The 16,039-nt window shown below is 42.9% G+C and overlaps 1 protein-coding gene across 4 annotated transcripts in view; it reads right to left on the bottom strand.

Moving 5' to 3' along the window:
* The window catches only part of HECTD4 (HECT domain E3 ubiquitin protein ligase 4), a 70,112-nt gene extending 55,039 nt beyond the window's left edge, over positions 1-15,073 (bottom strand). For all 4 annotated transcript variants that reach the window (XM_082774255.1, XM_082774257.1, XM_082774256.1 and 1 more), the window contains exons 1-4: positions 14,582-15,073; positions 4,190-4,707; positions 1,505-1,594; positions 1,016-1,146 (exon numbers count right to left, since the gene is read on the bottom strand). In XM_082774255.1, coding sequence (XP_082630381.1) covers positions 1,016-1,146; positions 1,505-1,594; positions 4,190-4,707; positions 14,582-14,773 — 931 coding nt within the window. In that variant the 5' untranslated portion in view covers positions 14,774-15,073. The remainder of the gene's footprint in view (positions 1-1,015; positions 1,147-1,504; positions 1,595-4,189; positions 4,708-14,581) is intronic.
* Between the last annotated feature and the right edge of the window lie 966 nt (positions 15,074-16,039).

The following is a 16,039-nucleotide window of genomic DNA, read 5'->3' as shown; positions in this document are numbered from 1 at the left end:
CTTGACCTAATATTTCAAAAGCTTCATGAAGTCTCTTATTTATTGCAAAAATAGTAAGCAGGCAAAGCAGAAAAACTGAGAATTAATTCAGGGAAAGAAATGCAAAGGAAAACATTAAAAATAACAATACAAGATCAATTCAACAGAAACAAAGGGGAACAGGGAAAGGGGGGAAAGAACAATGATCCTGTACTTCTAAAAATAAACATGCTTTGCCAGCGATAGCTATTGGATAGAGTGATACTGCACAGGACAAATAAATTACACGTCCTGAAAGACTAATGAGTGGATAATATCCATAAATCAGTTTGACCTCTCTGCAGAATTCCCACTGAAGTCAGAGAGGGTCACCACAGCTACAGCTTTTGAAGCTTTGCTCCAACCTGACTACCGGACGATTCAAAAGGGGAGCTGATCTTCAGCAATGAAAAAGTAACACTTCTCTGAACCCTAAGAGCTTGTATTTGAAAAACATTATAAGCTACACTAACGTAACTAATGTTGGTGCATCAGACTTAGGATTTACCCTCTTCATTTTAATATAAAACTATAAAAAGGATACTTTTTTCTCTCTGAAAAAATCATTTGCAAATCAATTTACAAAAAGTTATTTACATATCTAGCTAGATTAGCTTAATAAGAATGGGTTTGACAGGCCAAGCAAAGTACACCACTTAGTATGCCTGAAACATTAGGTCCATGTTTTTGAAACTTCAGTGTTGTCATAGTCTGTATATTCAAAAAAGTGCCCAAGCCACTGCTGCTCTCCCCCCTCTCATTAAATCTCAGGCTTCAGGACACTCTTGTGATGTCCAGTTCTCACCCCCAAGGGCCTTTTTAAGCCCTTCAGCTTTCAGTTATTTGACACATACTGTAGTTGCTTTAACGTGACTTCCAGCAGAAAAGGAGAACTCCTTTTCAATTCTAAAGCCTTACATTATTATTTTTTTTAAATTATCAACACAAAGTATTTTTGTCCTCCTCTGCTGATACTGACAAACACGAAATAATTTACCTTTATTTTCACCGCTGGAACTAGTGTTAGCATCCGGTGCAGGTAACATGTCTTCGAAGCCCCAAGACACTATATGCTTTCCTCCAAGCAAACAAGAGGGTGATCCAGGTCCCCCCTCCAAAAGCAACAACCTTAAAGCACAAAAAATAAGTTGCACAGAGAACAGTGACAGCAAAAATTACCCACATCAAAAGTTAAGATTATTTAAAAAACAACAACTTTTTTTTTTTTAAGATGTAATTTTTCCTCTGTCAGAGTTCATAAGATGCTTAAAAGAAACATCAATATTTCATTAGAAAAATAGTGGATCCTTTCAGATTTTACTTCCTAATGTTTTCCTTCTGCAACTGAGTAAACTCCAATCTTTCCTAGAGCTTTCAAAAACCCTAAAGCCTTTTAATCACTTTTAAAGACATTAATCCGTAAATGCATTTACACATTTTCAGAGCTGGTGCAAAAGTGCTACAATTAGAAAAAGTCACTACCAACCTGTATAATACATCAGCCACAGGCAAGGATCCTAGATCAGTCTGTTTCTGTAATAGATGCACTGTATGAACAAAGGTTTTCAGCGACCCTCTAAAAGGATAAGAAAAACATGAATAAAAGATGTCGATTGAAACAAGACCAAATGCACACAGACAACAGCATCTATGCAGAATATAATATCCAGCATCATAAAGAGAGAATATCCGAGATATTTTATCAAGATTCTTTTCTAATTTGCATTTCTTTTCTGGATGACTTTCATCCTTTTGTGGAGGAAGTGAAAAGAGGAAGAGAGGGTAACATAAAGGCAGCATGCTGGCAAACCGCTCCTCTGAGTCACCCTGGCTTTTTGGAAGAGGATGAAGCCCCATGCAGGTAGGGAGAGCAGCAGCTGTGTCATAAACAACTTGTGCAGTAAAAGCACCTAGGCGCATGATAGAAGGCCTCAGGTTTGCATCTACTACAGCTACTTTCAATATTTCTTGTAGCTGATTAACCAGTTTCAGATCTTCTGACCTAATCTGTGGGTCTTCCTTGGGGCTGAGCCAGAAATATTAATAAGAGCTGCTGCAGACACACTCAGAGATGGCTTTCTTGAATAAAACAGAAAATACCAAACTAATCAGTTTATTATTGAGAGTCCGATTACTTTGCTTCCAAACACGAAGTTGGAAGCTTTTCCCCTTCCGAAAAGATAGATTTAAATGTATACAAGGACTAGATACTTGAGAAAACAAACCTAAACCAAACTAGAAGTCATTTCTGATCCTGCTGCTTAAAAACGCGCTGCTTTAAAGTTTTACTGTGGTATTTACAAACAGAGTTTGTAACTCTAACTGTAGTGTTTGCTCATTCATAACATTAATTTTTTTCTTGGGGGAGGGGGGAGAACTTATGGAATCTGTATGTTAACATAGAGGAAAACACTGCGTTTCTGTAGAAATAAAGAGATACAGAGGGGGTTAAAAATATGTTCTACAGTTTCTAATTGAAAGATCAACATTAGGAAGAAGTTACATTTTCTGAAAGAAGTGGTTGGCTGTATTTCTAAGCACAATAGCCTAGCTAAATACAAGGTTCTCGACTGCACCTTGAATATAATAGTTGGTTATGAATTGATTTCTCCAGAAGCATGACTGATGAATTGAAGAGATCCCTACCAAGCACTCTGCTGAGCTCAGCCTTTTGCCTTCTGCCACACATGGTCAGCCTTGGCTCTTTAACGGCCATTGTCTCCTCCTGCACCTCCAAAAATGTGTTTTCCCCACTTTCATCTTCAGCCTAATGCTTTCACTGATAAAACTCAGCTTGAAGAAAATGACACTGCATACTTCAAAGCACCTTATTCATTATTTAAATCAATATTCATCCTGTTTTATTTTTAGTAATATGAAGCACCCAAAATTGCAACTAGGAATCTCAATCATCTCATTTTGAAGGCTTACCCTTTACAAAAAGTACCCAACACACAACATTCACATTTAAAGGCAAAACGCAGGGCTTTCACAGGTAACAAAGCATGTTAGGATGTTACAACTCTAAGCAACACAGGGCAGATTTGCAAGGAAATACAAGATCATCTTTCATTTAAAAGCTGCATCTGAAATGTAGGTCTTCTACAGAGTCACCCAGAACACAACAGGCCATAGCTTCTGAAAACACACGTCTAGGAGAAGAAAAAAAAAGATCCTGTTTTACCAAATCCAAACTCAACTTATTTATCTGAGCTACATTCAAGTGCTTCGCTTTTCAGATAAGGTAGCTGCCAGTGCTGAAGTGTTTGCCACATGCAGTAGATTTCTTTGACTTTGCTAGAACAAGTACAATAGAAATTGTTTTTCATTGGAAGAAATGCTTTCTAAAGTAAATTGTGACAGCTCCTGAGAACTTCAACATCTTAAAGCAGAGTTAAACTTGACAGAGAAGGATGCCATCTAAGAAATATTAAACATTAAGGCCAAGACCTGCAAAAGGCAACTCGTGACTGCAGACCCACCTTCACATGGCTAAATTTTGTGGCCCTATCTGCTTCCCAAAGCCCCATCGCCTAAAACCAGAAGGATCTAGAAGGATGTCAATAATGTCAATAAACTGTTTTGGGCAACCTATATTAAAGGCTGTAATGGCCATTTTGTCCTAGATTGCCTGATGCTGTGCTAAACCCATACAGGACACAGGACAGTTCAACCCACATTAGCTGAACTCACTGGCAACCAAATAAGAAATGCCTCCGTATGTTGAAGAGGGCAACAGTGAAATCTGAAATGAATTGTCCTGCATCTTGGCAGCGATGCTTTCTACTTCTTCATGTGAAGAAAGATGCATTAAGCTACAGGACTAATGGGCAGTGCAAAGGGAAAACTGAGACAACTTCCCTCCATGATAAAAAACATTTGGAACCATTCCTAGCAGAGATCGTTGAAGTAGAAGCAGCAATATGCACAAGAGACATTTCTAACCTAGATCCTTCTGTTTTTGCATATGCTAAAAACACACAAAAATAAATGCTTAGTTTACCAGTTTTACTCTTTCCAAACAAGTATTTAAATATTAGAGAGAAAAACACTAACATAAACCAAAAAAGAACGTCAACATTGCAGTCACATCATTTTTGATTCCCACCTTGAAATACAAACACTTCCTATCCACATCAACCACGACTACATCTCAATCCAGTTTCCTTACCTTGCACAAGCCAAGGCAACTAGGGCAGCAGCAGCATTTTCTTTTTGCTTATACGGAATCTGATGGCCCGAAGCAGACGTTTCTTCCAGCCAGGAGCACAGCAGAGACTCTATCCCATTGAGACAGTCAGCTGGTTCCTTAGTCAAGCTCAAAGGCTGGCAGTCTCGAAGGCAATTCAATAGCACCTCAGCGGTTATGTTACAGAGGGAAGGGTCTGTTCTACTTTGAGACTGAATGAGGGGAAAGACCAGGAGAAGCCCCATTCGGGAAGTGAAGGGCGCCTGCTCGGGCTGCTGTAACAAGCCTTGACGCTTGAGCAAGGCCAGTGCTTCTTCGTCCCCCGAGCTCTCCCGGTCGTGCTGCTCCTCCAAGGCCAGCTGGCGCTGGGCGTTCCAGAGTCCGCGCAGGGCGTTCAGCCGGTACTCCAGCAGGCGAGCGTAAGCATTGCTCTGGTTCCCACACACCGAGCGCAACCGCTCAGCCAGCTCGGTCGGGTTCTTGGTCTCAAACGTCAGGATCTGGAAGGAGGGAAAACATTGGCATTTAGGCAGGTTCTCTAAGGAAAAAAAAAAAATAAAAAAAATTAACGTGCCTTTAGTATATCTAGACAAGCTGTCCGCTACAAGAGACTGTGGGATTTTAATGTATTTATTTAAAATTTAAGAAATCTGGGCAATAATAAACGTTAAATATATAAATAATAAATATATAAATAATAAATATAAATAAAATAATAAATATCAATAAGAAGAACTGGTGAATGGTGGGCAGTCTGTTACTGTTGAGTCAGCACTGCAACAGAAGTCTGGGATTGAGGTTTTTAAGCTTTCAAACATGGTGCTAAAACAACAATAATACAGATTTTAGAAGAAAAACACATTAAATATCTTAAAATCTCCACTGTGACAAGGTTTTGAGGCGATTTTGCGAGGAAATTCAAAGACTGAGCGGTGGTGGTAAGTTTAGAACCCCTCTATGAAAAATAGTAGGTGAAGGTATTTTGTAATAGGAATCTGTATGTTCTAGTTCTAGAGCTTTTCAAACCAAAACACCATCTGTTCTGTAAAACAAATTAACAGTCTAGTTACATGCTCTCCCTACCCTGTTTTTTCCCTCCCCAATCAGATCATATTGCACTCAGCTATCTTCTTCAAAATATTTCCAGTTGCTGCCATAGTTTAAAAACCCGAAAGCCTCACCATCATTTCAGACAGAAAAAAAGAGGTCTTTTTGGCACTTCTAAGCAAGATTGGATACAAAGCTGCAACAGAAAATAAGCAAACGGTGACAAAACCATATTTATGGGTTAGTATCCAGCCTGGTACTTGAGGAACTCACAATTTCGGGTATTTACAGACAAATTCTCCTTACAGAATACAACAGTTGAGGTCAGCAAAGTCACTTTAGCTCTGGCAACCTCAAGGAAAGCAACGAGCTCCCCATTTCCTGATACTTTGGATCCAGCATCCAAAGGGCTCCTGCCTGCATGCCTCGCTGCCCTCAGCCACCCCAAACACACTTCTCAGCCCCCCTGCACGCTCCAAGCCTTTCCTTCCCTCCTGCTTTTTACACATTAAGGGAAGAAAAACGTGATAGCTGAAGAAATGCAATGGGTAACTTCATGCAGTTTTTATCATTATAGGCAGCAGTCATACAGAATATGAAATAGATGTTTGCCTAATTGTAGAATTTGGAACAGCTTGATAAAATGCTTCAGGACAAATCACATCTGCCATTTCTACAAACACCCTTGCTAAAGTCAATTAAACAGCTTTTCAGTGCAGCCCAAACACTTTCCATTGGAGTCATGAGAAGTTCACTTTAAAGTGCAATTCACATCATAATTACATTTGAATAGACATTAGGATTGAGCTTCTGAAAACTCCAGAATCGTTTTATTAATTTCTTCAAAGAGATTAAGAATACTAATCCCTAAATGATATATGTTTTAAATAACTGCCTCCTGTTAATATCTATGTTCTATTGTCTCAAAAATAAGCTTGTTTTCTATTATAGATGCAATTGCATTCTAAAATGGTTTAAACCATTTTGGTTTAAACCATTTTAGAATGGGCCCTCAGCTAAGCAATAACAAGCTGCGGCAGAGAAGGGAAGAACCAATATTTTCAACTTGAGTGAAATGCTGAAGGAAAGAAGTTTATGGTCCTTAGCTGACCTTAGGTGGGCACAACTTTTTTTTCTTTTTTCTTTTAAGTCCCTCTATATCACTGCATTAATTCATGAACTTCGTGCAACCCCGTTTGGACTTTGAGCCAAATCTGTGCCTAGCATGTAATAATAAACAGAGGGTTTAAATATTCAAACACTCAGACATGCTAGAATTGACTTATTTCAGCCAAATTGCAAAGACAACCAAAGAGAGAGTTCCAGCTGGAACTCAGAAACGTTTTTCAGTTTCCTCTAAGTTACTAATGTTACGTTTTGATAGGTTCTCTTCAATAAAACTGTAACCAAACTGTTAGGAAAGTTATGCATTTGGGATATTAACCCTGAAATTTTGTCACTTCCTTGTGTCCAGCTGAAGGCACACTTATGAGAAGTGGTCATCCTGGGTTCCACTCTTATTTCTTATGTCCCACAGTTTAGCAGAGTCTTCATTGTATTGACTAGAGGTAAATCCTCAGAGACATCCCCAAAAAGAGCTTCAAGACTAAAATTTTCACAGTGACTGGCTCCGACCAACAATTTGGGAACTTTCAGGGTTCAGAGGTACGCACCAGGGAACCATCCCACTTCTCTCTGGGTATCAGAACACCCCTCTTCCTGACCTGACACTGACAGATGAAAAAAGGAAGTAGTATAAATTATTTTAGAACAGATTTTCTTGAATTCATTCAGAGAGGTCTCTCCCTTCCTTTACCCAGCTGATTCATTGCAGCTCTCCCTAGCACGTGGCTCCCAGAGGCTGCCATTCTAAATACTTCTAGCCCCAGGCCGCACCACTAAAGAGGGTTTCTTCTGGCTATGAAACCTGGCGTACTCTGCCAAACCTCCCTTTTACCCACTGCCCAGCAAAATTAATCCTTCTCCCCCAAATTAGTTTATTCTTTTCCTATCCAGAGATGATCTGAACATTCTCATTGTTAAAAGAGGCAGAGATCCATTTCCCTGTGGATGCACACGGCTGTTACCCAAGCTGTCCTCCCCGACACTCCACTAAACAGCAATTACTCATTCAACAAGGGGTAAAATCCCCTTCCCTGCCTCTTGGGTGCCTCAATGCTTACACCTGAGTTTGGGCTCTGGTTTCGGACTGATTTCCAGCATCCTTTTATGAGGGCTGTTTGGGCACCTTGGCTCTGAATTTACCTTTGTGACACTTAGGGAGATCTCAGAAGCAACCAGAACCAAACACCAGCACAGCACAAGCAGTCACCTGAAGCAGTAAATCAGTCACCTCGCAGCACCGCTCGTTTCTGAGTAACCAGGCATAAACCGAATCTAAAAGCTTGTAAAGGAGGGAGCAAATTGCTTCATTTTGCCATAAAACAAGTTACCCAAGTACCTACATCTCAAAAGGCAGCCTCTAACAGAAATAGCAGCTCAGCAGTAACACCATCGCACTGGCATAAAAAAAAAAAAAAAAGGAAAAAATCATACATATGTGCAAAGGAAGAACACTAAATAAAATGTGAACAGACAGATTATATTCAGAATTAGCAAATGAGGGAAGAAAACTCAGAAGATAAATAGCCAAGCTACAAAAATAATGCACGTTATCATGCTAAGGAAAGGAGAACCCAAAAAAGCAAAGATGCTGTTTAGCAGTTAGTACACCGTAGTCATTTAAGAAAGACAAAGAGAATTGCGGAAAATAAATTTAAGATCTGTCTACCTTAAGTACATTGGTAGAGTTAAAATAGTTCAATTCCTGCTTTTAGAGAAGACAAATTCACATTTTCCATAGGAATAATCAATAATATTAAGCAAACAAAAGAAACTGCACTATAATAGAAATGGAAAGTTTTATAGAATAGCTTCTGGTGAACAAAAAATAAACCACCACACTCCAAACGTCAATTACTTCATAAACATTCAATAACCAAGGCACTAGAATTAGGGGAGGAAATAAAACATCATTTCTCAAGAGGATCTTTGTCTAAATCTGATTTTGTAAGTAGGGTAAACATCACATTGATTATTTTTGCAAATAAGAATTCTATTCTTCAGTCACTTTGAAAACACAGTGACTACCCCGTGACTGTAATCATCACATTTTCCAACTTTAAGCCTACTTTATTCAGAAAATTACCTTTGAAAAGTTTTGATTTTCCAAGGCTCAGGCTTAATAGCCTGAAGTCACATGTAATTAAACACTGTGTTAATAAAAACTTGATTGTCACTACTTTTACAGTATCTTGTCCTTATATATTATTTCTTTATTCAATATTTAAAATCACTTTTAATAAATATTTTAACATGAAAACGAATGATCAAAGAGTTCACTGACACCTTCAACATCGAGAGGCACAAGATTGATCTAATTCTGGATGACCAACTATCAGGTGGCTGTCATCCGTCCTGCTGTACCCAATTTTTGTCCCATATCACCCAAAAAAGACTTTAACCACAAACTTCTTCCCATTAAACATTTTTTTGTCGGTGCTGTTCCAGAACACAGTCAGCAGCACTCACAACTGTTAGGGTGAAGAGCTTCTCTACCAACAGCGAGCACGGGACATGCTACAATTAAGACACACTAATCTACATGAAGAGCTTTAGCCTGAGGTTTTATGAACACATTAAGTAAATTTAGAAGTGAGCTGCCACTAAAACACTGCTTTTTCCTCTAGCTACGATTTCTGTCCCCTCATGCTGGCCCTGGTGCTGGCAGTAGCACTGCCTTCACAACCAGCCCCCCTCCCCTACTGGTTTTGTTTTGTTTGATTATTTCATTTTCTCTTTTTAAGCTAGATTTTTTGGCTTAGCCCGGTTACCAGGTGTGGAGCAGGAGGCAGAATGGAAAGAAGTAGAATGGAAATGGAAGAAGAAAATGCCTGGCCAATGACAGATGTGAACATGGACTTTTTTTTAAAATTAGTCTCATGCTGAATAAGCTGCTTTCATTTGGTGTTAATTCTCTTACACATACAGAATTGATGCACAATGAGGCTGCTCACAAAGGTGTACTTTCTCCTCAAGTTATAAGAGCTTTCACTTGCAATACATCTCTAAACCAGCATTTAATTCTTTCTCTATGTAATTAAATTGGCTGGACTTTGCACATAAAGAGAGCAACACTCCGAAAATGGTGGTACATTTACCAGTATCACTTACATCCATAATACCCCCCAAGCATTCAATATGCATTAACCCAATCTCACAAAAAGGGGAACAAACCATAGAGAAAGGTGGAAACAACCCCAAAATTGAAAGGTATCTTTAACAGAGGCATAATAAGAGTTAAGTGCAATGCTTCCAGCACCATGCTACAGCAATAAGGTCACTTCTTGTGCACCACAGCATTAACATACAGGGAGCACCACATGCTTACTAGGTTCTTTTGACCCTAGAAATAAAATCATAGAGGGAAGACTGAATTCCAAGATTTACAGAATGTTCTATACAAGAAATACCAGAATCAACAGTTTTAAGATAGCCTGGAAATTGAAATACACATCAAAATGTGAACTGCTTCCATAAACAACATTGTATACATACTTTTAGTCCTCCACTTTCTGTTGTTCTGCGGGGTAACAGCATTTCTGCTCACAGCAGTTTCTGGAGACACACAGTGGGAAGCTGTCTTACTGGAAAATACCGCCTTGATTTCTTTTAAATCATTTTTCTCAAGCCTCTATAGGGCTTGTTTGTTATGACTGTGTCTTTATATTTGTATCTGTGCAAACACTTTCCTCCAGATGTTTTATATATTGAAATTTTGTTGTTTCTTAGGAGCCGCTACATACTTCCATAATGCAGTTAGTGTTGCAATTGAGAACTCCAATGTCACAAAGATGCATTGTCCATTTAAAATCAGAAGTTTCAAGACCATTCCAAGACCATTTTTTTTTTTTTTCTGCTCCACGGAGTTTTAACCGTATCACCTTGCTCAAGGCCTCTATCGATTCATAGGCCTGGATATAGCAGCACAGCTTTTTAACAACTCAGCTAAAAGCATGTACTATTCTCCCTTGCGAAAGCATTAGAAACCTAATTGCTTGCTCTGGAATAAGCACTAAAAACCCGTACCTTTTTACTGCACACACAATATCGTGCCAGACCATCTTTTTGTACCCGTACAAATTCATTAAACAACCTTGATATCTGAGACGAATTACAGTGTTTGAGGGATTTGAAGGGGATGCCAAAGGCAGGAGCAGGAACGTGACCAGCCCGACAGACACGCCTGGATCAGCGGCTCCCCAGCGAGAGGCCGTAACCCCAAGAAGGGTCACCCACCTTGTAAAAAGCCAACTGTTCATGCTGGCATTAGAGATTTTTAGCTTGACAGAAGCGAAGCTCGGAGATGGAAGTAGGGTCACAACCAGAAAGGTTTGGGAAGCACTGACCTAGATAATTACCCTCTCCTTCAGCAGTCATGGAAAAGCAACAAAATGTTTCTGCTAGTCCACAAGGGAAGCGGGTGAAAGTTTCAAGCGTGGCAGACACCTCTAAGGCAAAATCATTTTGACCAAAAACACGAGGTGTCACAGGACATTCTGCTCAAATAACGCTGGACTTCTCGCTACACGGCGAGCCCAGACCTTACCGGGCAGAAGAAACCCACCACCTTTGTTTTTCCACACCTACATTTAATTAAAAATATCTATCAGTAGCGCAGAGAGACAACCGCCCAGTGGCATCTCGTATTCTGCCCTACAATAACACAGTTTGACACAAATCAAAATATTAAATGAGGACAGACATACAGGACCCAGACAGCTACTGGTGCTAGAAATGTAGCCCCTACTTCATGTTAAAGCAAACAAAGGAAAAGCAAATATCCAAATGACCATAATTTCAGTTAGGCTGTTATGTAAAACAGAGAGCTTACAAGTTCCAGGAGTGGAGTGGCACATAAGGTTGTTCTACTTTATACTGTGCCTAGGTATTAAAGATTTGTCTTTTCCTCACCTACTACCTTGAGGAAAAATATAACTGAACATATTGCTAATTAAGCTGAAAAACTGTTGACGCTGCACTTTTAAAACTAATGAAATACTGGAGACGAATGGAAGAGCAGAAACAAGTCCTCCTTAAACTGCAGGATGACAGCAGCAATGTATGGCAGCCAAATGAAACCGTCTAGAAACAAGTTTATCACCTGGAGGCTATGTAACAGCCTCTAAAAACAGCCACTGTTCAGTAACGTCCTTCTTATTACATTACCAAGGGTTAGCAGTCATACAATTAACAATTTATATTGCTGGCATTCTTGTAAGACTTAGAACAGTGACTCTCACACAACGGCAGATTAAAGCATGTGTTTTAAGGGACTGCTGCCTTCAGACATACCTCCTGGCCCTGTCCCAAGGGTTACTGGCTCTGCGAAAGACATTTGACTGGGAGGATTCTGGAAGCGGTGCAGATTCCCTCGTGGCACATGAAAGAACGGCTCACCTTCCATTAAGCTGCCCCTCCTGCGCAGGCATCGACATCTGAGGCAGAGACTGGGCAAAATGTCATGGCAACATCTTCAGCTGCTAGCCACATACGACTGTCTCCAAGAAGCAGAAGACCTTATGCACTTTGAAAGCCATTCCTCTGTACGAAAGGCTTGTATAATTGCTAACTAATCTAGGTCTCTTCCTAGCAAGAGGGCCTGCTTGGGAAACCCTTACCAGAAGGGCTTTCTAATGTTACAAAAATCTATCAATATTAAAAACAAATCCATCAACATTTAATTTTTTTTTTTTTTAAAGAACCCTTTCTCCTTTTGGTAATACTTCTTCGGAAATCTGCTGATAGTTGGTCTGAAAAGTTGGTATACATCATTTATAGCACATAAAAATTAAAAATAAAAAACAAATGACACTGAGAATTAAAAGGTACCCCTAGAACAAATTACTTTCACATGAAAGAATGCTAACACTGCTGGAAACTACTATTAATGGGAAAATTTTACATACGTGTGTGCGCGTATATATATGTATAAATACATACACATACTGAGCTAAATAGATATTAGAAAAATCATTTGGGAGTTGAAAGGGGTCTAAATTTTCATAAACCCTTTTTGGTATAATGCCAGTACTGTAACATGTTTTCCCTGCTTTTCATTTTATAAGTAGACAAAACCTTTGAACAGAAGGACAAAGGAAGCACGTGCAAGTACACTGACATTACTCACCAACATGCTTGTTAAAGGGATATTTAAGCAAAACAGACCAGAATGATACTTTTTGTTTTGCTTTGAAAGTATCAATTTAAATGTAAACCATTTTTAATTAACCACTTCATACAGAAGAGTCAATCAGGGTTCTCACTGCCACTGACAAAGCACAAGAAGTGTATCAAAGAAGTTTACTGATCAAAGCAGCAGCTGCAGCATCTCCTACCCTTGTCCAATAACACATCCCAAGAGATTTCCATTTGGATTATTTTCAATTATATTTACTACATTGCAACCATGAGTGGAAATAGTGCAAATGAGCTGTTCATTGTATTAGTCGATAGTGTGACCACACTTCAATGAGATGCATGCACCTATTTCCACAAAATGGCTCCTCAAAGCCATTCCAGTTTACCAAGGTAACCCTTCATCTAAAAGATGCACACACAGAAAGAAAAGTTTCAAGCAAATTAACTTATATTACTTGAAATTTCAAGTCTTTTTTTAAAACACTCCCCCACCAGCATCAAAAACTAGAAACCACTTTACTAACAAGCCTTGAAAAATAAGTCACTTGTAGCCATCTATTCTTTCAGTGAGAGAAAACGCTTCAATATTTTTAAGACCATAGATCAAAATGAGAACTGTAGCAAAAAGTAATGCTTATTTGTTTAAAGTTTCACACTGCAAGCATGCGTAACAGGAAAAAAAAATAGCACAGAAAGGATTATGTCAATCAGTGACTGGACTGCTGAAACACTCATCGTGGAAGTGTCCAAGGCCAAGGCTCAGACCCTTCCCTTCCCTAACAAAAGATTCTTCAGTGCTCCAGTGTTGGTCAAGTTTCATGCTGGAACATATTCCTGGACTGTAAGATCTTAAAAGCTAGGGTGCTTTTGTTTGTTTGTTTTTAAAGGGTATCCTCCTTTATCACCATCCAGCCCTAACAATGCTGTTTTCCTCACACATTGATCAGGCTTGAAGCTGCAATGGAATGGAATCGAAACACGTTCTTGGACAGGAGCTGCGCTGAATGCCAGAGGGGACTGATCACAAGGGAAAACCGTGTCCCGTTTGTGCACAGGGATGTCATCCACCTTAAAATCCCAGCCTGTCCCGCTCATGTGACGCTCGCCAACATCCATTTCGGGGGAGCAGCCACACCAAGCAGAACAGAAAACGCGCTCTCGGCATGAAATATCTCCCCTTGGATAAGGCAGCTGGAAGTTCTCATGAACGTCGGGAGCTGAACAAGGCGGCTGTCAGAGCTGCCAGCCCCTGCACCTGGCCTGGTGTGGGGCTTTCTCTCCGTGACACCCCCATGTCGATGGCCAAAGCCTCGTGAAGGGTTTTGAGGCCTAAATGCTCACGACCGAGCAGAGGCCAGAGATAAAGCTGCCGCGGAGCCATCCATCCCCTGGCTCCAGCACGCAGCTCCGCTGACAAAGACCCTGTGTCATTGCAAGCCACCCTGCCGGAGAGGAGGGCGGGGTGAAAGCAGAGAAGGGAGGCACACAGCAGAAAAAAAGAAAAAAAAAAAAAAAGAAAAAAAAAAAAACGCTGCCTGCGAAATAGAGCCAACCTACAAGCCGTGACATTCAGCCCTTTTGCTGTCTCCTCGTCGGATAAAGCAGCCGTATAACCCGCCGCCAGCGGTTCTGAGAAAGCAAAAAGCTGGAAGGAAAAATCCCAGCCCAGCCGCCCTGCTGGGTCTTTGGGGGCGATCCCTGTCAGCCTGACCCCCTGACATCCCCACTATCAGCTGTAAAACCGGCTGATCCTCAGCCGCCTCGCAGCAAAAAGGCACAGAGCTGTAAACAACGGAGCCAAAGGCCGCCTCAGAAAGCCACGAAAGCTCCCATCTCCCAGCCGGGCGCTGCCTCACCCTCCATCTTCACCAGCTCCTCTCCACCACCCTGCCCAGGTCACCATCACCGAGAGGAACAACAAAAAAATAAAATAAATAAAACTCTGCCCTGATGCCAGGCGGCTCCAGAGCCCTCCCCGGGCTCTCCCACCCCCTCATCCTCCTCCTCCTCTTCCTCACCGCTCCCTCCCGTTATTCCTCAGCGTCCCCCCCCACCACCACCCCTCACCTCCAGCTCGGTGTCGCCGGGCTCGGCCACCCCGATGATCTCGCTGGGCAGCTCGGCCAGGTCGGTGACGCGGATCAGCCCGTCGTGCAGGAAGATGGTCTCCTCCTTCACCGACAGCCACTGTGCCGAGTCGCTGGCCGCCGCCGCCGCTGCTGCCGCCGCCGCCGCTGAGGCGGCCGCCGGGGACCCCATGGCGCGGCCGGCTCGGGGAGCGGGGGGGCTCGGCAGGGCTGAGGCGAGGCGGCTGCCGCTACCCCCCCATGGCGGGGGCAGGGCGGGGGCAGCGGGACGCCCAGCGGGCGGCCGGAGAGCGGCGAGCAGCGGCGGAGGCGGCGGGGGAGGCAGCAGCGAAGCGCGGCGAGGCGCCGCCAGCGGGCCGGGGGGGGAGTCCGGGAGCCGCTGAGGAGCCGCTGAGGAGCCGCCCGCCGAGCGCCGCGTCCCGCTCCCTCCTCACAGACACAGGTGACAGCGCGACGCCATGTTGGGGGCTGAGGCGGGCCCGGCATGCACCGCGCGGGGAACAATACACCCACCCCGGGCAGCCTCCCTCCAAGCTCCGGGTCCGCCCCCGGCACCCTTGGGTGCCGCCCCGAGGGCTGGGGAGACGCCCCCGGTACCCCGCCTCCGAGCCTCGACCCGCTCCCGGCACGGTCCGGGGGCTCCCCTCAGTGCCTCGCCACGCCCCGGGGGCTGCTCCCCTCAGCCCTGCCCCGGTCCCCTCAGCCCTGCCCCGGTCCCCTCAGCCCCTCTCGAGCCCCTTCAAGCCCCTTCAAGCCCCGGCTCCCTCAGCGCCCTGCCCCGGGAGTGCTTCCCCTCACATCTTCCTCCCCTCTCTCGGCCGCTCAAAGCCTCTCAGAAACCCTCAGGGCTCGCCAGCAGGCAGCTCCCTGCCCTCCTGTCCGCTCCTCTGTGTCCGCCGCACCGCCATACGTGTGGAAAGAAAGGAGCTCTAAAGATAAAATTGTGCCTTTTTCTCTCTCCTGAGCACCGTTGTGTAACCTTGCCTGTTTTCCATCGGTCTGATTTCACACCCAGCTGGCTCAGCCCCCACCCCAGCCTGTTCAGTGGGTCACAGGCAGGTGGTACCTGGCTGTTCAGCAGGGCAGCAGGGACAAAAACCCTGTTAACGAGGGAGATAGGATGATAAATGATAAGTATTTTGGTGTGTAATTGCTGAGGGGATTCCCGTTGTGAGTGGCTGCTCTTCATCAAACAGTGACTGCACAACTGAACAGAGATGGAGCGTGACACATTTACTTACCTGTTTGATCCGATTAATATATTAGTGCACCATAACAAACCTGCCGTGGTGTTTGGGGAAAAACAAATTCAAACCCGAAGTAAGGTGAGATCTGCTGGTGGCAGTGGATGTCCCATTAAATCTTGCTGAGAAGAAGCTTTTTGGCACGTGATGGCCGAGCACACGACCTACAGCCCACACAGAGACTTTTGTGCTGC

The sequence above is a fragment of the Aythya marila genome (assembly GCF_965140915.1).
Source record: "Aythya marila genome assembly, chromosome: 17".
Taxonomy (NCBI): domain Eukaryota; kingdom Metazoa; phylum Chordata; class Aves; order Anseriformes; family Anatidae; genus Aythya; species Aythya marila.
Note: the sequence above shows the minus strand (reverse complement) of the source record. Positions and strands in the feature narration are given on the sequence as shown.